Consider the following 27691-nt stretch of genomic DNA (forward strand, 5'->3'; position numbering starts at 1 on the left):
CATATAAACAAGGCCTTAAAAATTGAAACACTGTCCCGGGAATTGAATGACAAAATTTGGTTGGTTGATATTCTTGCTGCTGCACGTTAGCAATCGGCCTTTTTGCCCTCAAATGACTGACCAATCAAAGCAGCAAAATTTCAAAACAAATGAATTACGCAGCTCTACTCTACCATTTTTGTTTTGATTTAACTTTGTATTTAAAGGACCAGCTCCAGGTCATAGACCTTTTTTCAAAGAGGCCACCCTGTTGAGTAATTGTGTAGTCCAGCAGAAAAACAATGATAAAACCATGCATAATCATTACAATATGCATGATCCAGTAACTATGCATGGTTTCATCATTGTTTTTCTGCTGGACTACATAATTATTCAACAGGGTGGCCTCTTTGAAAAAAGGTCTATTCATTTGAGGTCTATGCATGTTAGCCTCCACTGATGCAATTACCCAATTTCATGGTAGATGACTGATGTTGTTGTTTTTTCTGAAAGCTTGATTTCCTAGTGTGGCTAACTGAAGGACCCCTTTAAATGTGTTTCTTAGGAATATCATATCACCCTGTCTTGCTGGATAATTGTGTAAAATTTCAGCCCGCTAAGTGTAGAGCAAAGCAATCAAGAGTTATGACCACAAGACAATTTTTAGTTCTTTGCTTTAGGACTATTTTTTGTCCCAATTTGGACCACACTTTAAAGGTTTGCAGAGTATATAATGGAATGGCTGCACTTAAGAAAAAATTTAGAAATACCAAGTTTGGCACTGGAAGAGCGCACCTGATAAATTTTGGTCCGGACAAAGTGCACCTATACCTCGTAAATTAGCTCAAAAAAGGCAAAAAATTGCCAAAATTAGCTGCACTAGAGGAGAAAATAGCAGAACTATGCACTTGATGGGAGTTAAAAAACAGTCTGCACTTGCACCTGAAAACCCTCAAATTTTGCACCTGCCAGCACCTGCACTAGACTTTTTCTGAGTTGTGCACTCGAGATCTCGAGCAAACGTGCCACACTCTGCGAAACTGGCTCGAGACTGGATCTATCTTGTCTCACACTATCATGATAAGCTAGATCAAAACAGGACCTTCAAAATCTAAATTTTGGACCTTTTATCTCACAAACAATGTTGGAAGTTAAAAGACACATATTTTTTTATAAGTTACAGCTCAAAATGTAACTATGACTAAAAATGGTGCAAAAATAGCCATTTTCTTGTGTAGCTCTACACTACATACATTTGTTTGGATTTGACGACAGTGTCTGACTTTACAATTTCTAAACTTTATAGATAGTTTCATTATTGGCTGAAACACTTGGACTGCTAATTCATTTATCTTTTGTTTGTTTGTTTTGTAAACAAGTCTGTTGGAAAACAAAAAGAAAGCCTATCACTTGCATTCTTCTCGACATAACAACACTGTCGAAAAAACAACAAAAAAATACCCCAAATCCCAAGCTGACTGTGACCTACCAATAAAGTGGTGGAAGCTCATAATTGAAATCTGTGAAGATAAATGTATAAACACTTTAAATAAAACCAATCGTTACGGTTTAATCTCATTTTAGCACCGTAGGTATTGAATTTTTAATCATCTGACAGGCTGACAATCTTGATGTTCCCACACCTCCATCTTGGAATATTGTATGAACCGCGGGAGATTGTTTATTTCAGATCAACAAACGCGAGTAATGACGTCAGGAATTTAGAAACGCGTTTCGCGCGGGAAAAATCATAGTGCGGACGCACTTTTTCCTTTGAGAATGAGTTTGACTTTGATTTGACTACTCATTGGGGGGATGGGGGGGGGGGCTCATTGACACGACGTACATATCGAGTAGTTGAATACTTTATCGGGGAAAAGAATGTCGGGGGAAAGTGATGAAAGTTTTGAGGTGTTGACGAAACTTTCTTCCGACCAAAACTTTTATTTACTCGATTTTTTCCCTCCAATCAAAATTCAAATCCAAATTTTTTACGCCTTTATTAACTGAAATTAGTGCTTTAAACGTCGAATTACAAGATCTATTTCCGAGCTATTGAAAGAAACCATTTCATTTTTGGACAATTTGGTCGGGTGAAAGTGACTAAATTATAAATTTGGTCGGGGAAAAATGACGAATATTGGAATATGAAATTTTGGTCGGGGGAAAGTGACGAAAATGCCTCTAGGTGACAAAATTTTTCCACGACGAGATTTTTCACGACGAAATTTTTTCACAACGAAATTTTTCCCCGACAAAATAAAATAAAACATTTTTTTCCCCGATAAGGTAGTAGAGCGTCGAATTAGAGAAGGTATTATCAAATTGAAAAAAAAGCCGAAGATAGAAAAATAAGTATCACAAAAGGTATTCAAAGTTAGAAAACTTCCAAATTCCTACCGCGAGTATCACAGTTCGAATGAATATCGAATTTTCTCTGAAAACTTGGCCTTTGATGGTCCCAGCATTGTCAACAGACTATTAGACTATGCTATAGTCTAAGACAAATCATTTTCTAAGAAATAAGCCCAAAGTCGAAGAAAACTTGCAAACGAGCTTTTTGCCGAAAAGAGTTTACAGCGGGTAGAGTTTGCCAGTCTCTTCCAAACTCTCCCGCCTTTTTTTGCGTATATACCGCCATAACGCGCCATACCGACATATTTTCCCGCCTTTACTATCACTGTGACGGACGATAACACATTACGTTACTTTTAGAATGTAGAGTTTTAACTATGAGTCTTAACATAAAACTTAAGGCCCTCTTAAGATCTCAGGATTCAAAAGCTCAAAACTGTTCCAATAAAGCTGGGAATATAGCCTAAAAGCCACTGAACCCCTCCAAAAGCTAAATATCCAATGAAATAAAAGGGGCAGTACTGAATTCGGAATTCTCGCCAGAACTTTAAATTCTGAAAACTTAAAAAACACAGACAGAGGTATTAATAGATTTCGACCATGATTAAAGATATAGCTTATAGGAAATAAAATCGCATAAATTCTTTGTTTTTAAGGTCAACGTGCGTCACCCTTTGGATGCTAAAAATTGAGAACAGTTCAAGAAATGACCTGACTAGAGTTGGGGACCAACCCGGGGGTACTAGGGTTACGAGTTGACAGGGGATACCGCCCGACTTGGACCCTTGGATATACCCTTACCGGGACTAAAAAGGAGAAAACAAAGGAAAACTTTGTGAATTTTACGACACTTATTGCCCTTATTGAGACAAATTTGACCGAATTCCGATCTTTCCGGGGGTAAAAAGATGAAATTTTTTTATTTCTCCGACCCTTAAAGGGACTGAAATTTGATCTTCTGATTTTTTCCGACCCTTAGCCGGACTTTGGAAATCCGCAAAAAAGGTACCCTGAAAGGGCGGCACATACCGTACCCTCAATTTGCCTAAGTACCCCCCTCCTAGGGGGACCAATAGTTGGCGATGAATAATAAACCTTAAACAACCTTGCACCATCCTTACAAAGGGTCATGATGTTTCAATATTATTTTGCTGACGCAATTGTTTCCCTATGTTCATGGTTTCCCATACGTCATAATGGTTTTTAGTAAACTGTGAAATTTTCCTTCACCGTCTATATTTAACAAGCCTGCTCGAGCTAAAACAGATACTTTACAAATGGAAAATTAACAGAGTGGTCTATCTTAAAAGTGTCGAACAGAACTACGGGGTAGTCAAATTGTTAATCGCAATATTTGGACAAAAGTTTCATTTTACAAAAGAAATCTTGGCTTGTTTCGAACGATTAAAGGAACAATCAATTCAGGGAAAAGAACAAAATGGTTTTATCAAAGACAACAATGTTCATTTTTACTTTATTTTTCTGTAGTATTATACAGCTACAAGGTTGGTAGGTTTCTTTCTCGTGCTTATTATAATATCCCTTTACTTTAAAGTTAATTTCTATATATTTCGTATGACTTGGAAAAATGATGCTATTTTTATGACAAATATGATAGGTCAAAAACTACTCGAAATGGGGAAAGCGTTCCAAATAGGATGAAGAAATTTCACTAAAATATTTATTCAATATAAAGTTATGATACAAAGTTGATAAGTGATTGACCCCAAAAAACAGCAGAAAACAGCGTTATTAGACGTCAATCAGCTTAAAACTTTGTTTGATATCTTGACTGAATAATTATTTTTGAGAAATTTTTTCACAGTGATGACGTTCTACAATGAAAAGGAGTCACTTCAGTGAAAATGATAGTTATAGCACCTTTCTACAAGATCTTCATTTTTTTTTCTTCATTTTCATCTTCATTTTTAGAATTTTTTTATAAATTTTTTTATTCCAAATTGTTCCACTCACTAATATCTTTCCAACGATACCAAATTTATAAAGATTGAGGAATTCCTTCAAAAGTTATAGGTCAATGAAAAAAGAGTGAACACTTATCGTGAATAGACTTTAGTCTTTCTTTTAGGCTTTCTTTTGTTTGATATTGATAGTATCTTATCTGCCATATTTTGAACTAAACAGGACGAAGAATCGATGTACAGCCAGCGAAACCGAAACTTCAGTTGGAAAAAATCCTGAAGCCAATAATATGCCCTCAAGATGTGGGATGTCGGTATAATCCAAAAACCGGAAAAACTGAAATTTTCTCGAGTAAGTCTAACATCGCAGCTCTTTATTTCCAAAATTAAGGTATGTGTACACCTTTTTTCCGATTTTTTGTCAAAAATTTTTTTTTCAGTCAAAGTGGAAGAAAAGTTACTGGATTTCATTTTGGTAAAATCGCGATTATAAATTTTTTTTTGATCCAGAGTTATAACCATTTAAATTTCAAAACAAAGTTCGTCTTATGATGGATTATTTACTCAAATAATTGTCTCTTTCGGAAACAACAAAGACAAAAGAGAGAATTCAGCTGATGTTTATTCTCACCTCTATTGAATAGTAATATTTTTGACACATTTCACTGATTACTCAAATAAACAGCAATCATCTCGTTAAAAATTTCAAATTGATGTAGAAAAAAACGAAATTTTACCACACCATACTACTTTTAACGAAGTTAAAGTCACCCATAGCATTTAGATATCGACTTCATTCTTTTTTTATGAGATTCCCAAAAGATCAAACTTAAAAAGTGTCTTAGGATTTTATTTCTAACCGAGTTGTTTTTCCTCAATTTACAGATAACTGAAAAAATCACATTTAAATTTACTTTTTAAAGAGTTAAAGTCAATTCCAAAAAAAATCCCAAGACACTTTTTTAGTTCGATCTATTGGGAACATAGTATCGAAATTATTTTTTCAAAATTCAAAAGCTATGGGTGACTTTAACTTCTTTAAAGTAGGTAAGGTTAAATTTCTTAAGATTTTAATTATATCCTGCCCAGTTTTTTAAATTCAGCTGAAACTTTTACCATTAGAAAGAGAATATTATTGGCTTTCAGAAAATATATACTTTTGATTTATAAAAATTTGTTGTTCTAAAGATATGATCAATTTAAGGTGGTAGTTACCTGAGAAATGGAAAAAGTCATTTTTTTACCTTTTTAGTCATAACTTTTGAAATATCAAAGATATATTGATGAAACTTTCCATAAATGTAACACAACTATTAACAATGTCAAAAATGAAAAAAAAATTCTAAAAATAGCAAAGACGGGGGTAATATTGGCCAGGGGGTAACGTTCTATATTTTTCTTTCGACAGGCTTTTCTAGAGTTCTAGATCATTTCAATTAAAGATTTTTGGCACACAGCTTTGTAATGAGAAAACAAAGAAAACTAATGAAAAATTTTTTTGAATTTTTTTTCCAGGGGGTCTGGAACCTAAAATTTGTAAATTTTTGGATTCTGAGGAGTGATGAAACATTTTTTAATGAAAATTTTTCATTAGTTTTCTGACAAATGGTGAAAGAAACCTTCCCTGAAAATTTCATGAAGCTAGCACTTTCCGATCCTGAGAAATATCCGTCAAGGCGTTAGTAAACCCCCGGAAACGCGTTTCCGGGAAAAGGGCAAAAAAGTAAAGAAAACGTAATATCTTATGACAAAATGTATTTTTTAACCTAGTTTTTTCAGCCTTTTAACTGTTTTTGTAAAACAATCCATAATTTATATCACATAACCAGTGTAATCATCAAAAACGTCCAAAATCCTTGCATTTTGTCCTATTTCATGTTGCGCCAAACTAACAAAAATCATGTAATTGGCTTGCGCAAAGTCCATTTTGACTCTTTATTCACCAAATCTTGGGCATATTTCATTTCAGTTCACTCAATTAAATATTATCATGCATTTTCAATCAAATGGAGTCAGTTTCTGACTATCAATTAAGGGTTTTTTTATGTTGTCATGTCGGTCAAGGTGCGAGGTCTGCGCGACCGGACCGGGCAACCGGACCGGTTGCTCATACCAGATTTCAACCCTCGCGAAGCCATACAAGTACACCATTTATTGTAATGTGGACGTCTAATTGATGGTTCAATGGAATTTTCTGGTTACTCTAATTAATCATATCAGTAGTATATCACAAAATAGTTTGAATGTCAAGAGGAGCTGCAGAAATCCTTCCAGAAAATCACATAACGACAAATGGTTTTGTACCGGATAGCCAACCTCTTCAGGATATTAACAACACAAAAGCTTGTCCAAATACATCCAAGAACTCTTCAACAACAAATTACAATAAGAATAATCCATCAGCAATATCATTTCATGCAAATAAAATGGCTTTACACCAACAAAATACAGTTGCAAAGTCACAGAACTTGCTTCCATTTTGTTTACACTTTTGCTCGCTTGTCATGGAACTAAAACCCATATTTTGAAACAACCCGTAAACCAAAGTAGATAAGGAACTTTGACGCTCGGAAAGGGCGTTAAATAAGCTTTCTTTTGGCGTGCTACTTTGCTATGCTGGGGCAGGTATTGAGCGATTAAGGCCATAGCAACCGATTGAAATTTGGTTGCTAGGGGTTTTTTTGGACTACCATGGTACACAAAAATGCTTCCTGCGACCCAAATACTTGAGATACGGGTTTTAAATTTTCAAGGCACTCTCTGGAATGGTTGCAGATTCGAAAACGCCCAAAAAACAAAAATTTATAATTTTTTCGGTAACTTTTCAAATCTCAGGTAACTACCACCTTAAAAAAAGAGAATGTGTCAAGAAAGGTGAACACATACCTTAAAGTTTGTCTCGTAATAGTTTGCAGGGGAAACAAAAAGAATAGATACTTATTTTTACACCGACTTTAAGAACGACTCAAAACAGCGAATTTCTTAGGAAATAAAGCACAAAATGATTAAATTAAGAACATTTTAAGAACATTTTTAGGTTCAAAACTCAAAAAGTAAAGAACATTAATAAGCTTAAAAAAATATTTTGATGTTCTTATAAAAGACGTGCAGAACCTTTGTATAATTCGAATGTCTCTTCACTCGAACGATCACCTTACTCGTTAGAGGTAACATTTCTTAATAAACACACCTAATAAATAAACCCCTGCCAATCTAACCTGCTCCATAACTCATATGTTACTCTAAAAGTTCCCTAACAGTTTTTCTGTCCCTTGGAGTAATATTATAACACTCTTTCTCCACAGATCCGGTATAATTTTTCCAGCCAGTAGGGGTGAAAATAACGGACTGAAACTCAGTGGGAATTGATATTCCCATATCTTTTATGGCTGGGGATTTGAATTCTTTTGTTTTCAAGTCAGAAAATCCAGTGGGGATAGGAAAAACAGTGAGGATTGGTTTAATTGATTCTTTTCAGTGGGGACAAAAATTGAAGGGTAATATTCCACCGGGGACGATATTTTGGCCAATTTTTCAAGCGGGAAGGGGTCCCAGTGAATCCGTGAGAAGGGGGTGTATTAAGCTAAGTTTTGTCTTCTCTCTGACCATTCGAGACGAAGACTCTTTCATTGAATACCTGAGACACATCATTCCAAATATCTCTCGTTTATGGTTTCAGTATGTCGAAAGGATCTTTGCACCAAACATAAATGTCCAAAGCAAAAGAAGTGTGTGGTTATGCTACTTGGTTGTGTTCCAGTCTGTATTCGTGATCAAAAACGTCAGTAATATACACCCGATCGTCCTTACGTATCGTTGTTTTAACCCTATTCAACCTAGGCTTTTAGGGGCGGTGCAGAACTAGGGGGGGGGGCTTTTCCTGTACCACCCCTTAACTTTTGATCTAGTGGGTCTTTTTGGATGAAATTTGGCACACAAGATCCTTGTCACGTAAGGTAACTTTCGACAAGAAATTTTTTTGAAGACGTCCTTCATCATGCCCAAAGTGAGCAAAAACCGGAAATTTCCTTTGTTCTTATAAATAACTATTGTATTCTAACAAAAGCTTTAGAAAAAAGTTGCCTGAGTTTAAAATGCTTATTTTATCCTAAATATTCAATAAATTATGGTTTAAACGATATATTTGACATGAAAAATAAATTTGTATTGGAAAAGCGTCAATTTTTGTGACACCTTACTGTCAGAAATGTCATCATGCTCAAGGTGTGAAAATCTTTAGGTGTCAATTTTTTTTATTTTGAAGCAAAATAAAAGTTAGGAATTTACAGAAAATTTCAAGGCAAAAGCTCTATTATTTCAGGAGCTATTACCAATAGTTTGACCTCCGAACAGAAAGAGCCCCCCCCCCCCCTAGTTCGAATAGGGTTAATGTCCATCTAACTTTCACCAATGTCCATACATCATGAAGGTTCATATTGAAACAGTAACAGCTGGGTATTTATGTGTATAATGCGTTTATAAATCAATTTGATTTGACGTGATGCTAAAATTGGTTAATCGACGACTCGACGACTCATCGCTTACCTCGTTTTCAAAGTATTGCCAGGTTCATTTTGAGTTCCTCAAGAAGTTTTCTCTATCTTTAAAAGTAACATTTGAAGAATCAAGGGACGAAGGGATTTAATAAGCTTGGTAATGGTTTCAAAACGAGGCTATCGTTGCACTCAAAATAATTTATAAAAAGGCCTAATACTACTGTATCTATAAGTTTTCATTATTATTCTTGAAAGATATGTAAGTTTTCAATTAAGGTCTCTCATAATCAAATGATTCTTTACTTTTTTAATTTTCTAAAACGTTCTACGAAGTTTTTAAGATCAGGTTGACGTAGCCTACTTTTTAATTCGATGTTCTACTATCAGTGTTGTAAGGCACAAAGACTGCGGTATCTTGCATATACATTTCTTATAAGAACATAAAGCTTTGAGAACAAGTTTATAACTTTTTAGTCTATGGACATTAAAACACCCAAAATCTTAGGAAATTACACAACAACAGTCCCAAATTATATTCATCATGGGAACACATAAGAAAAATTTAAAATTAATGTATTTTCTTTTTTCTACTAAATAAAAACCTATAAGAAATATTTGACCAAAAAAATTACAAAATGTTAAAAAATGATGTTGCAAATAAAAGTACGTAAGCCTTTTTGTGAATGTATTTTAAATAAAAAGTGTATCTATGTATCTAGTTACCAGCACTTGAGAAACAACATAAGAGTTCTCTCTAAATTGCCCAGAATCCCTTCTTGGGTTAAGTCCGTTTCTATGGTTACGATTGACACTTTCTTTCTCAATAAACATGCATTTTATGGGTTCGTTTCTTTTCCACATAATTTTTGACTTGTTCAATTTCATGAAAACGGCTGATGAATTTTTTGATTTCTGGTTGGTTATCAAAAAAGGTTGGATAATGGAAAGTGACAATGTCGCCGAAAACGAATAGACAAATATCTGCTAAAGTGATCTAAATGAATAAAAGTAAAAGTAGGTATGTAGTACCACGTCAACGACCAGTAGTGTAAAGGTTGAGCATTCAGTTAAGGTGTACAGGGTCATGGGTTCACTCCGACATAGTTTCTAGAGGGGTCAAGATCCCCCCTTAGGTAAGAGGACCCCCCCCCCCTTAAGTGCTAACCCCCCTTAGGAAATTCATTTAAAATTTGACACTTCCCTTAGAAAATCAGTTTAAATGAAACGATTGTACAAGAGTCATAATTCAAAGAAAATTTCCCCTTATCTAAGAAGACCCCCTCCCCCTTAGGTAAGAAGACCCCTACTTAACTGGCAACCCCTCATTAGGAAAGTCCAACTTTTAACATCCCCCTTGCTTTTGGTTCGTCAAAACCCAAGACCCCCCTAAATATAGGGGGTAGAAACTATGCACTCCCCGGTCGGCTTATACCAAAGACTCTGTACTTAATGCAAAACCCGTTCAAAATGGTACTTGGTACTTCTCTGACCTTTTCATAAATTACGTCACGGACATATATACCTTGAGACATTAAATAATTTTTTTATGAATAGATAGTAGTTTAATTCAATAAAATCCGCTTAGAGTAAATCACCATGCAAATAATTTTAAAACGAGGCAAGTGATGTCAGTGACGTAATTTATGAAAAGGTCTATTAACCCTATTAGCCCCAGGGGGGTAGAATCTACCACACTTGTGTTCTTTTGTGTATATTTCGGAGTAAAAATTTTGAAACGACTTGAAACTTTTTGACTTTTAATAAAATCTTATTAAGAGTAATTGTGTAAATTTTTAGGGTCATATGTCTTCTAGGTCAGCTCTCATGACTTTATTGTGAAACCAAGCTAAAATCGCTTAAAACTCAAAATTTTAAAATTGCGATAATTTCTGAAGTATTGATCCAATCATATTCAAATTTTGACACGTGATAGGTATTAACAATTTGATTTCAAAAAACTTAAAAAATCTTTGACATTTATGACATCATGAAAATGATGACGTCATTATTTATGACGTCATCAAATTTTGAAAATTTTACTCATTCTCAGCATAGATTTTCAGCATAAAGTTTTAATGGGAAATACAAAACCGGCAATTATGTTAAAGAAGAACCTTTTATCTTTCAGAATCTTCAAACAGAATCTCAATATCTTTATTGCTTCGACTGTGAGAGACATTTTTGTAAACCATATAGTTTTGCTTTTTTCCGACAGGTGGAAGTCAAATTTTTTTTCTTTCTGAAAGTTTGTGTCATGATGGAGAATATCTGTACCAATTTTCATGGTCATAGCTCTATTAGATCAAAAATAATCGAGGTAGATTCTACCCCCCCTGGGGCTACAAAAATAAAAAAGGTTGGGGTTAATAGGGTTTAAGAGAGGGATCAAACGTAAGTGGGGAAATCCATAGAGGAAGAGTGGTATAAGTACTTTACTACAAAGCTAGAATAATGTTCATCAAACGCTTCAATAATACCGTTAGATGAACGTCCTCAATTTTCTCTCTTGGGTGAAACACCCTTGTGTCACAGAACCGGTGGGACCCCCGTCCGACTGGAAAATTAGGTCAAAATTTCCTGTGGGACAAGGATTTTTTAGCTTAGAAAGATAGAATGATATACCCATTGTGATTTCGCTAGATATTTTTATCCCCACTTTGGGAAAAAGTTCTTTCGGGGATGTGAGAAAGGGGTTTCTTTAAAGACGAATCGTTTAGCCCCGTCTAACCAACTGACCGATCGATTAAAATCATGTAAGCCAAGAAATACAAAAATTCTTTTATTTTCAAAAAATGTAAGACATACCTTATTTCCAACCAAATAACCTGATGGATTGTTCTTCAAAAATCTTTCGATGAAATTCAAATGTTTTTGGAATTTTTCAGCGAATTCACTCAATGCACTTTTCTAAAAGTAAACAAGACGATACTTTTAAGTCGAAAATTTCGCCTAATATTTAAACTGCATGGGGAAAAACAAGTAGTTGAGATGGAAGCTAATTCAAAATATACTACTACAAAGAAAAGATTGACAGTTTTTGGTCATAAATTAAGTACGGGATATATTGGTTGACACAGCCAATAGATATTTACTTTATCTCACTTTCAAGAAATGCAATCCATATACAAATTCAATAAGATTTTCATGGATGCGACTCGAGTCAGGGACTCATTTACCAAGTTTCTGTAGATTTTTTTTCTCGTAAGGTTGGATCAATGAGAAAAAAAAATCCAACACTCGTGTTTACTTTGCACGATGGTATGTAACTATCTGTTAAGAGTAATTTATTCAGGATAGCGAACGGGAAGATTTTCCCGATTAGGTTTCGAAAATATTTCGGCACTCAAACGGGAAGATAGAGAATTCTTCCTCATTCGGAAGATCTGCTGTTTTAGGAAGGTTTGATTTCTTCAAAACAGAAACAGGAAGATAGAAAAATGTAAACAAAGAAACAGACTTCCCAATTCACAAGAAAATCCTTCTAAAATTCAGAAAATCGTCGCCTCAACATGAAGCACTTCATTTGTCGTTTTTCAATCAAACTGTTAACATGATAAATTTCAGATAAAAATATGTTTTGGGTATTTGTTAACAAGTCTTTCGTTATCTTTCATCAAATTTTATCCTCTGATTTTTGCTTTTTTCCACTTACTACCAATTAGAAGAACCATCATTTTTCAATAGAAACAGGTAATGTTTTATAAAATAAATAAAATAAAATGTTCTGCAACTCTCTCGTAGGCAGGTCCCTCTCTTAAATGCATTATCCATTTTAGAAGTGTAAATTATGACTCAAGCTTGCTTTTTTTTGGAAAGGAAGAGAATAATATGCGTAAATATGCGAAAATTAGATTTTTTTCATATTATACTTCCTCACTGCTACCTGGATCAAATAAACGCCCCTCCAAGGGGTTTATTTGGAGGGGCGTTTATTCGAAGTAAAACGATAACCTATTAATTTTTATCCCTTTGAGGGACTTTTGGAGATATGAAAAAGGTTACCTTAATCGTACATACCCATCACCTGTTTTGTCGAAGTACCAACCCCCCTCTCCAAGCTTTAATATTATAAACCCGACAAGGAATTTGAAAGTGCTCGTGCCAAGATTGGACTTATCCAGAAAAAAATCCGTGCCCCCGTTGAGGATATCGGATATTCAGGGGGTTAAATATCTACAAGGGAGCGGATATCCGTGAGGTAGAGTTTCTTTTCAAGTAAAAAAGACGATATCAAGGGGTAAGCATCCTTATAAGAGAGGATATCCAGGGGGTTGAGCATATTTTCAAGAGTGGATGTCTTTACTAATAAAGTAGGATATCCAGGGGGTTCAATACTTCGAAAAATTAATATCCTCGACAGTGGGGGTAAAATTTATTTCTGGAAAAGCCCATTGCAACTGAACGGGTCAGAATAAAGTAACATTCACACCTTTTTCTCTAAATCTGGTTCCATGTAAATCAACTGAGCCATTTCTGCGAACATTTCAACAAGTGTTTCTACCACTTGATCAATTTGCACTCTCTCAGTATTCGAATCACCATAAAATCCAAACTCATGTGCTAAGTATCTATTGATGGCATATGACTGTGTAATAACTTGACCATCGACTTCTAATGTTGGAACTTGTGAAAGTGGGAACAGGTTGGCTGTAAGTTTAAAAGAAATATCAAGTGATTTTTGCTGTCGCCTACGGAATAATAATTGGTTTATTTTGAAGGGCCTGATTGACATTATCATTATTATTTCGCCTGTACTTCAGTACAAACTTTCGCGAGCAGAAACTTTCTCGATTTCCACGAATTTTGGCCTTTTGCGCGAAAGTAAATGTCTTCGAATATATTTAAAGAGGCGATTTGCGAAAGTTTATGCTCGCGAAAATTTCTGCAAAACTTTCAAAATCTGCAATGCTTCCAAATCGAATTCACAGTAGGACTCGCAATACATTCACAAAAATGCCATTTTATGCTTCAGATGCGTATTACATGTTTTTATTGGTTGAGTTTGGATCCTAACTAAGAATATCATTAGAATACACCGTTTTTTATAAGAACAAACTATATAAGAACATATTGCTAAAGAACAAGTTAAGAACATTTTAAGGCTTTGTAGACCCTAAAACACTCAATTTCTTAGCAAAATGGACGAAAATACTCGAAAAATTGTGGAAATAATACATTTTTAGTCTTAAAACTCATTTAAGAACTTAAAGTTAAAAAGGCTTCAAAAATTTTGGATGTTCTTATAAAATAAAATGTGTAATTTAGGATGATTCTACTCAAAAAGTTCAGAATATTCATGATGAAACGAACAAACATCATTCTCATGAAAAATCTTGTGCGGCAAAAAGATGAAATCACTAACGATGATTTTTCTTGGCTTCATTCCATTCACCACCGAACACATATGTTTTGTATTCATATTCAGCTCCTGCCAATTCGAACATCACTCGCGCATGCTCAGCTCGTCCAACCACTGGGAAATAATGAAGTATGTATTTGACCATATTTTTTTGTTTTTTATTTATTTTTTATATAATGCTGAAAAATACAGAATAATCAACATAATATCCTGTTCATACATTAGCTACACGTTTTCTTAATAAGAGCAAATTATATAAGAACAGAAGGCTTTGATGGCCAAAATATTAAGAACAAGTTAAGAATACTTTCAGGCTTTGTGGACTTTATACAAAATGATCTCTTAGGGAAATGTCCAAAAACATGATGGTGAAAATATGAACATTTTTAGGCTTAAAAAAAGTTAAGAACATCCGAAGGATTAAAAAATTTTGGATGTTTTTATAAAAGAACTTGTATGGTTTGGATGGCCCACTTTTCGCCCTTCCTATTCTAATTGTGAAATAAAACTTTCTACTCACTTTTCGACTACTCTAATATTCAGTTGGTAGGGCGGAAAATCGGGCTTCTAAACTAGAACTCAGATAGAAAAGATTTTTCTTCTTTTCAAGGTAATTAAATGGATTTGTGAGCCCACCAAATATGAAAAAGTTGCCTCTTTTAGCTTCAAGATCAAAATTTGTAAAAATAACACTACCTGACTAACGTATTCTATAGCAATTAAAATACATCAGAAACAGAGTCTGCTACAACTATAAAAGACATAATTTAACATATCTCCTACCATTCGCTTACGCATTTCAAAACAAATGAACTCGGGTACAAATTTAGAGAAAATTCTTTTGTTTATTCTGATTTGTCAGCATTGAGGCGCGTCGACCTTTCTTGAAAAAGAACACCTTTAATCTAAAAGCCGTTTGCAAAGAGGTTAACAACATAACAGACATTGTGCTCTTATGATCTGATACTAATATGTCTCTCTTTAGTCAACTATCATTTATATACTACAAGAATTACAATAATCATTGCAAACTGATTGTAAATCACCACTTCTCGCTAAAAGGTTGTCAATTTAACATATATAATTAGACCATTAATGAGAGTACTTAAAATACAGTGTATTATTTTAGGCTTTTTTTCATTAAGCAAAAGGCAAAATAAGGCCTGCCAGTTTGATTAATAGAATTCAATACTAAATTTCACTACCAAATTGCCCTTATATATTTCGTTTTTTCTCGTATGGAATAAAATATGAATACTACAATGACCCAGAAAAGTAAGGGGTTAATAGAATAACTGAATTTCTAGACCTTTTTAAGAAAAATGAAACAGGTTACCCCGAATTTGGGGTAACACTGAGAAAGGAATTTTATACACGATACACATCCCCTATATCAAAACATATCAGAGGGGATGCATGCAGCCTAGTAACTTTCATACTCAAAGTTTATAATTCAAAAATTGACAGTTAAAGAGTTTTCCAAAGATACCAAACCTTAAAGTTTTAGTTTTTTTTATTGCCCAAATAATCAAATTTAATAATCTATTTTTCCACTTGATAAAATTATAAAATGTTCATCCTGGAAGTTGAAAATCAAGTCATCTCATAGACATTGGTCTGATTCCTTCTATTTTGATAAGAAACTCCAGGAAACTCCAGATCCAAATCAACATGAAAGAATCTCTTTCTAATTAATGTTTTATGAGTGTAACTTATAAGATAGCATCAATTTACTACTTTTTTAGCAAGGTCTTTTTCTATAAGAGGCAGCAGCATTAAATGCCTTGATAATTGTCTCAATCAGTACTCAGACAAGGTGTGTCCAACTCCAATGCAACCCAATACATCAAATGAAGCGTAATCCAATATATATTAACAAAATTGCTGTGTTGAAAAAAAAGCCAAAGTCCCGCAAAAGCAGGACAAAAAACAGGTTTTTGAAGTTTGCAAAAAAGCACCACATAAATCAGTATGTGAATAGAGCAGCACAACTTTTGCATTTTTATTTTATTTTTTGCAAAACTTGCAGAAATGAAAATAAAGGTGTTATGATAATTGAATACTACCCCCTGATGATCTACTGCACCACTATCATAAAGCTAGAATCGCTCCGTGTGCTCTTTGCTTATGAGAAAATGATTCATAGATAAACATTTTCTCACCCATTAGGCGATGGGTTCATGGGTATTCTGCAGGGGAGGCCAAATTCTCGAGCTGTGCATTTGTTTTTAAAAGTTTTTAAAATGGTAGAGACTTTGCAGTGTCATATCATTTGACAGTCAAATGATAACAGGGCTGTTACTGATTACTACTTGGAATAACTGGAATACTTGGAAGTTTTTGTTACATCTGACAAATTAATGTTTGTGACTGTGAGTGCATTGTTGGTTTATAGTTTTGATTTCCATTGAAGAATCATATTCTGGTATACAGGACACTCCTGACGCTCCAGAAACTTTTGGTACTCTCTCAGAGGGGGAACTTCTCAAAACAATATGTCATAAAAAATTCTGACATTATAAAATTGCACTGCAATGCAATAATTTTAAATCCAGGAACAAATGAAATCTGACGTTTTGTTTTTGAATTATGTAATCTCACGCGTTCGAAAACCAGCCAATGCCAGGGTATTATCTAGCGCTATTAGTAAGCATCAGAAAGCTGATAATACGCAGGGAACAAGGTTGGGTTTCTTTGTCAATTGTGATTTAAAGTTGGACTGTGAGTCTATGGGAAACAAAGGACGGACGAACAAGCCTAACCTATCAGGTTTTATTCCTTACAAGTTGTTGTGCATCTACGGGGCGGCTACTACAGAGTTAAGTTAACATACCAATGTAACAAAAAATATATCACAAGTTAATTTCCGCGAAAAAACAATTTATCTTTCACCGAAATTATCAAAAATAGTTCTTACAGGAAGATAGGTATTTTAGATATTTTACCCAAACCAGTTCGGGATAGTAATAAATACCAACCAATACATGGACGTGTAATTGCGTACCAGGACTCATTTATCCCAGCATCTATTAACTGGTGGAATAAATTGCCAGCTAACATTTTAAATATGGAAGATAGGAATGAATTTAAAGATGCAACTCCTCGTTATTTTCTAAAGAATTAGATTATTAGTTTTTTTAAATCAAATCCAGACGTCAGGCCTCTTTTTCACTTTACTTAATCGTCGGATTGCCCTGCCCTAACCTATTTTATCCAATTCATATATCTTTGCACTCTACTCACTTAATCATCTTTGAAGCAATTTTGTTTTGACGTCACTTGCCTACTTACCAAAAATATTTTTACTTTAGCTATGTCTCTTTATTTCTAGTTAGTTTATTAATCTTTTTAGCACAATACTGGTTTATTTTAAAATTTAATTTAATTAAATTTTTAACTTTTGATTTAACTTTCGATTTAACTTTAAACCATTTTAGTTTTCCTAGAACGTCAATATTATTAATTACTACTCGTGACTTAAGCCTGAGGCTCAAACTTCTCATTACTACTTTGCCTCCACGTATCTTAGCATTCTCAGAACATTTTGTTTAGCCTTATGCTCGTACTCTTAATCTCGATAACCTAGGCTTTGTCCTCAACCAAACATACTTAGATTTTTTTTAGAATACACCATTTAGGAGTCTCGCCATTTCACGGTACTCCATTGCAGAGGCCCGGTAAAAATGGTAGGTAAAAATGCGCACTTTAGTACTGTGAAAGGTTAGAGGAATGTAAACATTGTGAATTTTTGTCTCTCCTTTAAAGAGAATGATTTAGATATTTGAACATGATATCAATGATAATTTTATAAGTCTCTCCTGAAAATTTCACAAAAATTCATCAAGAGGAAAAGAAGTTATGATTAAAAGGAGTTCTTTACCTACCGTTTTACTGCTATGTTTCCTTATGAGAACCAAATGTTTACCTACCGTTTTTTTACGGAGGAGAGTGAATTTTCCGTGATCGCTAAAATCAAAACAATGGAAAATTGGATTGACGCGTGCGCAGTCGACACTCCTAAACGGTGTATTAACAACTTTTTACATATTTATTATTGAATAAACATACAAACATTTTTTATTATTAAACCAATTTCATTTGTCTTATTTTTGTTAATGCTTTTATATGTAGGGAGAACAAACATTTATGTTGTTAGCTACTGAAATATATAGATAGAGGGATATAGGTACTGTGAAGCCGCGTAACTTGCATCACAGTGGAAGGAAGCTTGCCATCCAATGACTGACCAACCAAAGCAGCAAAATTTCAAAACAATTGAATTACACAGCTCCCCTTGTAGCTCTACTCTACCAATTTGTTTTGATTTAACTTTGTATTTTAATGACCAGTCAGGTCATTCATTGAGGGCTGTGCAAGTTTCCCTCTCCACTACTGATGCAAGTTACCCGGCCCGCCCTTCACGGTAACCTCTTATAAAATTTATTTTTCTTTAATAATACATTACTAAGCAATTATCAATGCATCGGAATCAAAGAAAAATTATACCTACTTACAATCATCAATATTCAATTTGAATTTTTTCAGCTGATAGAAGACCTCACAGAATTTTCATCCCCCATGTCAATTTTGAACCATGTGCTCTCCATGCGTTTTCTAGCAAGTTTCGCGCGCAAACCAAAGTCAACTGGCGGTAAAATTTTCTAGGCACTGGACCCTCGGCCCACATTTTCGTTCCGTCTTTTACCCCAGTTTTTTATGGAAAAGACCCTGGCTGATTCTGAGAAGCGATTCAAAAAACTGCAAAGAAGCAAAACAAAAAAGATGGCGGGCGCAGGCCCGGTCAGTCAAAAACTTCCATCTATTGTCGTCCCTCAACTTCTTTCAGAGGGTGGCAGATTTTTAAAATGGGACGAGGTAAGTAATATTTTAATCTTGTTTTACTCGTACCTGAAGCTCAAATGTGACTAAGTGAAACTGTACCACAATCTTGAGTCTCTCAGAAATGGAAAAAATTTGATAACCACCCCCACCCCTTTTTCTGCAGATTTTCCAGCTCACTTCTTTTTTTTAATGAAACAAACACCAGTCTACGCAAATAACCAGATCGAGAGGATTCTTCCCAATGGGAAATAAAATTCCCCAGTTGGAAGAATTTTCTCAAATGTTTTCTGTCGGTTTGGGAATTGATTCTTCCTCTCCATCCATCGGAAAGTTGAAAAAAGTGACTCATTTGGCTGGTTGGCAAACGATATCATACTCCAGGATGCATCGTCTCTTATTTTCTCCCTATTTTCTACTTTCCTATCTTTTATCCTGATTTTCTGTCTTTCTCAAGTGTTTCTATCTAAACTGTTTTCTAAGTATCTTTCTGAAATTTGCCCGTACCGGTGAAACAGGTCTCCGACCCCGGCTCGAACCACCAAATGCAAGCAACCTTGATTCAAAACCCAATGCCTAACCGCTTACGCCAATGAGACACAACAGAAACCTGTCGTTCACAAATACTTATAGCGTGTAATTTACAGACCTTAATTAAGAAAGCTCCCAACCCTACCGGTGCTCCTACAAAGATCCCTACGGGATCCTAAGTTAAGTCACAGGGTACGAATGCCCCTAAGAAGGCCTTCGGCCTTATATTGTGACGCTCGAGCTCCAACCCTAACCCTAACTGATAATAACCGAACCCCCGTCTAGGTCCGCGGATTGAAAAATTTCACTTGCATCCTGGAGTATGATATCGTCTGCCAACCCATTTGGCTGGTGAAAGTTGAAACCTTTTTGAGGTTTTAAAGTATCAAATTTTTTCACCAACGAAAAAAAGAACTTCACCGTGGAAATCTTGTCTAATTGAGAACTGGGTAGTAAACCTCCATCCCAAATGGGAAGTTCCAACCCAATCTATCCGAATCGGGATTAGTCATGCCGCGAGTGGAATAACATGGACATAAATCAAGGTGATGTGATATTTTTGAGTTGAGAAGTTCGACCAATAAAGCTATAATAATTATATTAAATTATCTTTCTCAAACTTTCAAACAACTTTTTTGTCATCTACAGTAATTTTCGCACATTTACTTTTTATGATAGAAATAAATATCTCGAAGGGAGCATATTATTCTCTTCCTTAAAAAAAAGCAAGTTTGAGTAAAGGACTAGATCCTAATTTACTTTGCATCACACTTCTAAAATGCATGCCTTTGAGAGAGTTGCAAAACATTTATAAAATATTATGTTTCTGATGAAAAATGATGGTTTATCTTGTTGGTAGTAAGTGGAAAAAAGCAAAAATCAGAAGATAAAATTTGACGAAAGATAACTTGTGCTAAGAGGACTTGTTAACAAATATACAAAACATATTTTGATTTGAAATTCATCATGTTTTATTAACAGTTTGATTGAAAAACAACAAATGGTGCTTTATTTTGAGGCGACAATTTTTCTGGATTTTAAAAGGATTTTCTTCTGACAGTCTAAACTTAAACTCCTATATCAGGATTAGAAACTAGGCTAGTCTTACACTCTTTTATCTTTCCCTTTACAACAATACAATGCTGACAAGTTGACACAGTACATGTGTACATGTACATTGACAAGTAATCCCGGAGAGAAGTTTTTATATCGAAAACTGCAACAAAAAACAAAAGTGATCTCTTCTACTGGTTGCTTCCCAGCGCTCCTTTGCAGCTGTTTATCAAATTCCCACCAATGAGGTTGCCGCATTTCAAACAACCGTTCTTTTTGGCACCCATAGCCTCTCAGTGCCTTGCACAAAGGTCGGCTGTAAAATCCCACCCTTCATATATTTGTTTCCATCCGCGATCCGTGGCTTAGTTTTGTTCCCATCTTCAATTTACTGAAGAAAGCGGGAATTTGATGCGAGAGTGTCAACCAAGTGCCGTAAAAAAAATCATTGAATAAAAGAACTTAAATTCTTAAATATTTTCATTTTGAAGAATAGGTGCAAAAAAGTGAAACATAGAAAAGTTTCATTTTTCATTGCAGTTTAATCTAAATGGGGGAAATCTTTCTATGTTTAGTTTTTTGCACAAACCCCATATTATTCCGGTCTCTAAAGAAGGGTGTCGGAATTAGACGAGGGGTGTCAATATTAGACCAGCTTACGGTACTGTCTGAATCAGGAAGTCTGTTTCTTTGTTTACATTCTTCCTGTTTCAACAATAGCCCCATAGCCTACTCTGATTGATCATGGCTTATTTAGTAAAATTTTCTTTATTAAATTGTGACTTCAGGCCATATTTTAGAAAGGCAGGGCAGCATCCGTTGGTGGTCAAAAAGGGCACTTTTTCTTGTGTTTTTCTGCTAAAAAGGCTGTTTTTACCAAAATTTTAGAGACTTCAGCAGGGGCAGCGTCCAATGAACGGACGCTAAAAGGACATGAAAAATGGCCTGGACTTCCCAAGCGATTTAAAGTACCTGAAAATCAGACCGGTCTTGGTCTAGTATTACAAGCGGTCTAGTAGCGGTCAAATTTTTGTTTTAGACCAGCCTCCAGACCATCTAAAAATGGGATCTCTAACGGTCCTGGCCGCTTCTAGACGCTTGTGGCTGCTCGTTAGACTGATCCTTGTTGCTCGTTAGACCGGTCCGGGCCGTTCGTTAGACCGGTCCAGGTTGCTAGTCAGTGATTTTTAGTAACAATTACATAAAAAAATTGTTGTAAAAGGATGTTGATCGGCCGATCAGGGCCGGTCTGAGACCAGACCTTTCGCAGCGGCAGCTAAATTAACTAGACTTGTAGCAGCCTTTTGGTAAATTTTTAATGGTCATTTACCAACTCTTAAAAGATTGTTTACAGACCGGTCCCATCTTCAGGTACTTTAAATTTCTTGGAGAGTCACAATTATGCATCATCATAGCTTATTATAAAGCAGGTTCTAGATTTCCCCTAAGAATTTAGGTGACCTAAAGCCCAATTAAATACAACAATTATGCCTGTTGACGAAAATCACAAAAGATATTATCATTTCACTGAGACAAAAAAGGAACAAAAAGAGAAAAAAAATGCAGATATTTTTAAAGCTATCACATGAAACTATATTTTCATTATCATGTTTATTCATAGGAAGCTCCCACCTAAATCAGTGTACAGATTTGAGATTATGTTTTTTAACGTGTTGTTCTTTTATAAGGAAGTAGGAAATAGGATTTTCGAAAGAGATGTTTTTGTAAAAGTATTTGTTTTTTTTTTGAAGAAGAGGAAGCCCATTCACTGCTTAGTCAGCACACTAATCCTGAAGACTTATTTTGTGTCCTAATTCCAAACTGACCTGGAGTGTTTTTATTTTACAGTTTCTTCATTCAAATTGGTCAGTGGGATTGTATATTTTTTTGCCTCTTTCATTTCAATGAATTGTAATTTCTGGTTTTATTTAAACATTGAAGTTTCAATGTTCTTAACTCAAAAGCATTACAGAATTGGTAATTTGAATCAGAGATTATTGTTATTATTGTTATTATTGATTATAATGTGTCATTTCCTTGAGATCGATGTTTATTTGATGTAAGAAGGTGTATGTTAATTGATTGCTCTTTGTATCTTGTTAAATTTATTAAACCTTAATTTCCTGGTATAATGGTTTTGGTGGAGAGGTGATCAATCAATCCAATATTTCCAATATTTCAAAAAGTTGTATTTTGTCTTTAATTATTTTGATGCACTGGCCTGCACTGGTGACAATTTAGACTTTTCTATTATGTCTTACTAGTTCTAGTTAACTTATATATCCTTTTTTAATCCTATTTAACTTTTGTTTCTGAATTGTATAAGACAGTGTAAGATTGAAGATTATCATGAGGATAATGGAATGGAAAAGGGATTTTTTGTCATAATTTGAGATTTTCCAGGCTTTCTATGTTATTTTAGGCTTTTTTGTCCTATTCCCTTTCCTTTTTCTTTACATGGTATATCCTCAAGTTATTTGAGTGTGATTTCTCCTTCTTTATCTAAGTAGATGTGAAAAGGGTTAAGACTGGAACAAAAATATATCACTAAGACTCTAAAAAACTTTTTGATAGTGATTCAAAGAAAATAATTTTAATTTAAAAATAAAGTTGAACTTGAGGTTTCATATTAAAAAAGAGGCATTTTTGATAAGGCTTTATAAAAAGATATCTTCCTGTAGAAAGATTAGGGGGTTTTGCTTTCACTTTTATACTTCTTGTCGTAATTTAGTGACAACCTTTCTCCCTACTTTAAAACAACTTTACATTAGTTATTTAGATTTATAAAGTATCCACTAGACTCTTTTTCATTCTTTAATCTAGATAATGATTAAATTGAGTGGCAATTTTACAAAAGAGCTAATACCTAAAAATCAGATAGGAATAAGCAATAAAGGCATGTAAACAATAGCAGTGGATTACATGTGGCTTTCTAAAGGGTAAACCCTATTATTACATCACACTGATTTTGTTAAAAGATTATGATGCTTTAAAACAGCTAAACGAGCAGTACATGATTGTCGAAGTCAGTTATATTTTCAGGTCCTTTGTTTCATTAAAGCTTTCCCTTATAAAAATGATAGTCGATAGACAGTTATTATGATAATGATTGACGATAGACTGTTATTATTAAAAATAACTTTTCAACTCATTAAAAAAGTTGCTCATATTAAAATGTGTCTAATTTATAGAGGAAAGTTGTTAAACTGAATTCTAGAAGTTTTTCTAACTCACTTTTGAATGATGTTATCAAAGTGGAAATCTGGGAAACATTAGTATTTTGGTTCAATAACTCCTACTCTCTCATGAGTGAGAACCTTTCAAATTGCTTTACTTCAGCCCTTTGGCTAACAAAGGAATCATAATATCTTTAAAACTTTACAAACATTTCAAGTCTGCTATTTTCATTTCATTTGTAATATTATCATCAAAAGAATTTCAAAAAGATTTAAATGAATAAATCTTTTCTTATGAACACATTCGAAAGGGAATTCTTAAGTATGCCTATAGTTTATTTAATTCTAAAGTGAACAACTGTTTATAACTGTTTTTTCTTTAAGAATTGAACCAAGAAAGGTTGCTCAATCCACTATGGAGCTGTAGAGAATTGAGTTTAGCAGAGTAAAGGAATCTTTGTTGTCAGATAAATGAAAACTCAATGTGACCAAAAATCAAACTTTTCCTTATGACTTTTCGAATCTTTATTCATTTTAACAACTATTCAAACCCTATTCAAAATTAATTATTCCATATGATGAGAGTTGAATTGAATATTTTTATCCCAACCTTTATCTATTAACATTTTTTATTAGACATGTTAAAATTGATTAAAATAAACATTGTTTCATAGAAACAGAAATGCAGCTACAAATTATTTCCCTACCAAAAATATATTATTTCCCTACCAAAAACACTACTTCAAAGAAATCTTATGGATTCATGCCCTCTAATTATTTAAGCTCCTAGTAATGATTATTCATACATAACATTTAAGTTTTCAAAATTATTTTGTTTCAAAGAATTTGTCTGCCATGAGAGAGTGTCCATGCATAAGATTCCCAGTGCATAACACAAGTAATTTCTTTAACAAAATGAAAAAAAATTCAAGTTTATTGGTCAGTGACAAAATGTGTTGTCAAATGTTTTTTATGGTTCATCAGCACCCTCAGTTTTTTTAAGTAAAAATAAGGAACAGATCTAAGGCAGACACGCTAAGAAGCCCTCTACTCCAAGAACATATATCAGCACACATCACACATCAATCAACAAAGCCATCAAAATAATTTACAAACTGTTAATGAAATACTAATACAATACAGTATTTGGGGTGAAAATGATAATGGACTACAGAATGCTAGTGATATTATCGTTTAGCTTTGAATAGGCAAACACTAGTTTGCTCCAATCTTTGCTTAGAAATCTTTTCAAGAAATCTTTTTTGATTCATTCAAAAACTTATATTGCGATTTCGATAGTAAAAATTTAAAAAAAAATTGGTATCTTACTATAGAAAAATAAAGTACTCAATTATAGAGGTTAAGAACACTAAAACATTTAATGACTGCTATACAGGTTTGATTTGGTTGGATAAGCAAACGAGACAAACTTATTACAAATAAAACTGATATCAAATATAGCTTATTTATGACATGTGGTGGAGAATCCCCTGGGAAAGCTTTTGAAAATTGTTCTGCAATTAAATTTTTGTTATTCGTTGCCAACAAACAAACAGACCAGCCTTTTTACTAGACTTTAGCCTGGTCAGCAGTGGCAGGCTGTGATCGCAAAAAAACAGAGGCTGCTTTAAAAGTAAAGCAAGAAAATAAAAGAGGTGGGACCAGTAAAAGTGAAATATTGGTTGATAAACAAACATTTTTTACGCCTTTTTGGTGGATTAGTCTGGAACGGTCTTTCCACAAATGGTGCCATAACATATCGGCAATTTGGCAATTTTACTATTTTTCAAAAATTGAAGTTTGAGCGAGAATGTCAATTTCGGGCATTCAAATTGATTTGATCGAATATTTCAATCTGGGAGGGATTTTTTGGTTTCTAGGCTATATTTCAAGCCCTACCGGACCATTTTTGAACTTTTGGATCCTCAGATCCTAAGGTCCTTAGTCTTAAGTCTAGCATTAAAACTCAGAATTAAAACTCTACCCTTCCAACCTAATTTAGAGCGCTTCCAAATTTTTTGTGGTTATAAAATTTTGTGGGGAATTTCCCTTTTGTGCCAAGTATTTTGGAACTGATTGCAGATACTTGAAGTTGCTTGGGGAGTCACATATGCTTCTGGAGTTGAAAACAGGTGGAAATCTCTAAAATAATAAACACAATTTCTTAAACTGTATTTCTATAAACTTGCTAGCTGTTCCGGCATCACCCGAGACGACTCTTTTTAAATTTTTTTCTCACTTTGTTTGCTTTAATTTTGTCGTCAAACTCTCGATAGTTTGAAAATCCTTGGTGTAAAGATAAAGGAGTGAAATTAAAAACATGAAATTCTTAGGGCAATGGCAACAAATACCATGCAAATAAAATAGAATAGCGTAAATATTATTTTTATGTTGTTTAGATTTGTTCTTTTCTCAATTTTCTATAAAAAGATTTTGTTTTGTTTTGAAAGAATATGAATGTCATTAGTTGTCGTCAATTACATTCAAAAAGAAAAAAAGAGTCAGGGCAGAAATTAAAATTGCTTAATGTAGATAGGTGTTTAATTTCAAAACTAAGGCCCAACAAGTCTAAACCAGGCTCTATCAACAAAAAAAACGAAAGTAACACACGGACAGCCAAACAAACAAAGTGACATACAGACTATGGCTATTAGAATGTATAGATGTAGAAATACTACTATTTTCTGGTCACAATACTGAATGTAATTTTCTTTTTTTTTCAGTCTGATGCAAATTGCACCTTTCACATAGTAGAAGTGGATCCAAAAGGACATGTGCTATCCTGGAAACCTGAAGATTACTCAAAGGTTAGAATTGCCATCACCATTGTTTTATGTTTATTGTTTATTTTCTCTTGGAGGCTAGTTCTCTTATTATTAAAATCACTAGAATTAAAATTAAAACAGCCTTTTTTTTGGAAAAAATAATCTGCTGTTTTTGTTCATCAAAGGACACTGTTTTGTCTCTCATGCTTTTTTGGCTCTAATTCCTGCTCCTTACATGTTCTTTTTCATGGATAACCGAGTCTATAAACCTTGAAAATGTGAAAATTATCATTTCACTGCTTATTTATTCAAAATATAGAATAAATATGTGTAAATAGAGTTTAAGTTGTCCCTCCCACAAATTCATTGTTATTGTAAAGTAGCAATTTGAAAAATTAGCTATTATTAGAAATCTTTCCACTTAAATATTCTATTGAAGATGGGTTTTAAGTAAATTTTAATTAATTACAAAAGCAAAAAATGCTCTGTTTTTAGGACACTGAAGTCTTAGAATTGGTACATGTACGAGATGTGCGAACTGGGCAATATGCAAGGACTCCAAAAGCCCAAGTAAGATCTCAGACATTATCCAAGCACTTTTCTCCTAAAATTTTCCACAAGAGATTGTGTTTTTTATAGTGAAAAAGAATTTTTGAGTTTTTAATTAAGCACCCTAAAAGTTTGTTTTTTGTGTAAATAGTTATAAAGGAAAGCGTTAGCCTTTTTTAACTGGTTTTGCTACAAAATTGAGTTTTGAGAACTGACTTTTAAATTAAGTTATACCATCGTATATAAATGAAGTAAATAATAAAATTTCACATCTTTAAAACTTTTTTCATTGTCTACTTTTATTGTAGGCTACCAAAGAGGCCATCAAAGGTTTTTGTGCTTTTGATAACGAGGCTAGCGCCATTCAAGAAAGGACGGTCACAGTTGTTTATGGCCCAAATATGGTTGACTTAACCTTTGTTAACTTTGTAACATCTAGTATATCAGAAGCTGGAGTATGGGCTAAACATTTGTTCCGATGCACAAATAATCTTTTAGAAGATAATGCGTCACCACTAAAATGCCTGGAAAGATTGTAAGAGCCAATTCTTTAACTGAATTGAAAAACATAATCTGGGTATTAAATTTTCATTTGTCATACAAGACATGATTTATTGCAGCTGTAAATAAAAATATTTTATTAATGGTTTATCCTGTGCTTGATTTA

The 27691-nt window shown here is 33.9% G+C and overlaps 4 protein-coding genes and 1 long non-coding RNA gene across 6 annotated transcripts in view; 2 read left to right on the plus strand and 3 right to left on the minus strand.

Annotated features, from left to right (window-relative positions):
- Positions 1-1645, minus strand: part of LOC136803427 (signal-induced proliferation-associated 1-like protein 1) — a 37293-nt gene extending 35648 nt beyond the window's left edge. Inside the window, exon 1 of the mRNA XM_067060147.1 lies at positions 1469-1645. Coding sequence (XP_066916248.1) covers positions 1469-1490 — 22 coding nt within the window. The 5' untranslated portion in view covers positions 1491-1645. The remainder of the gene's footprint in view (positions 1-1468) is intronic.
- Positions 1-27691, minus strand: part of LOC136803432 (nuclear pore complex protein Nup155-like) — a 158958-nt gene that overhangs the window by 94951 nt on the left and 36316 nt on the right. The window lies entirely within an intron of this gene.
- Positions 3580-9023, plus strand: LOC136803430 (uncharacterized). Its single transcript, XR_010846150.1, has 3 exons — positions 3580-3839; positions 4480-4608; positions 7936-9023. It is a non-coding gene; the product is annotated as an uncharacterized lncRNA (long non-coding RNA).
- On the minus strand, positions 9314-14290 carry LOC136803428 (probable glutathione S-transferase 6). The gene is made up of 4 exons (XM_067060148.1): positions 14115-14290; positions 13182-13399; positions 11558-11659; positions 9314-9746 (listed from the first exon to the last, which is right to left on the minus strand). The coding sequence occupies exons 1-4, from the start codon at positions 14254-14256 to the stop codon at positions 9573-9575; spliced, it is 636 nt and encodes a 211-aa protein (XP_066916249.1). The 5' UTR covers positions 14257-14290; the 3' UTR covers positions 9314-9572.
- LOC136803431 (1-phosphatidylinositol 4,5-bisphosphate phosphodiesterase beta-4-like) overlaps positions 18849-27691 on the plus strand; it is a 33424-nt gene continuing 24581 nt past the window's right edge. For both annotated transcript variants that reach the window (XM_067060149.1, XM_067060150.1), the window contains exons 1-4: positions 18849-18986; positions 26434-26517; positions 26971-27045; positions 27333-27559. In XM_067060149.1, the coding sequence (XP_066916250.1) occupies positions 18894-18986; positions 26434-26517; positions 26971-27045; positions 27333-27559 (479 nt within the window). In that variant the 5' untranslated portion in view covers positions 18849-18893. The remainder of the gene's footprint in view (positions 18987-26433; positions 26518-26970; positions 27046-27332; positions 27560-27691) is intronic.

Source organism: Clytia hemisphaerica, unplaced genomic scaffold (assembly GCF_902728285.1).
Source record: "Clytia hemisphaerica strain Z4C2 unplaced genomic scaffold, Clytia hemisphaerica genome assembly, whole genome shotgun sequence".
NCBI classification, from domain to species: domain Eukaryota; kingdom Metazoa; phylum Cnidaria; class Hydrozoa; order Leptothecata; family Clytiidae; genus Clytia; species Clytia hemisphaerica.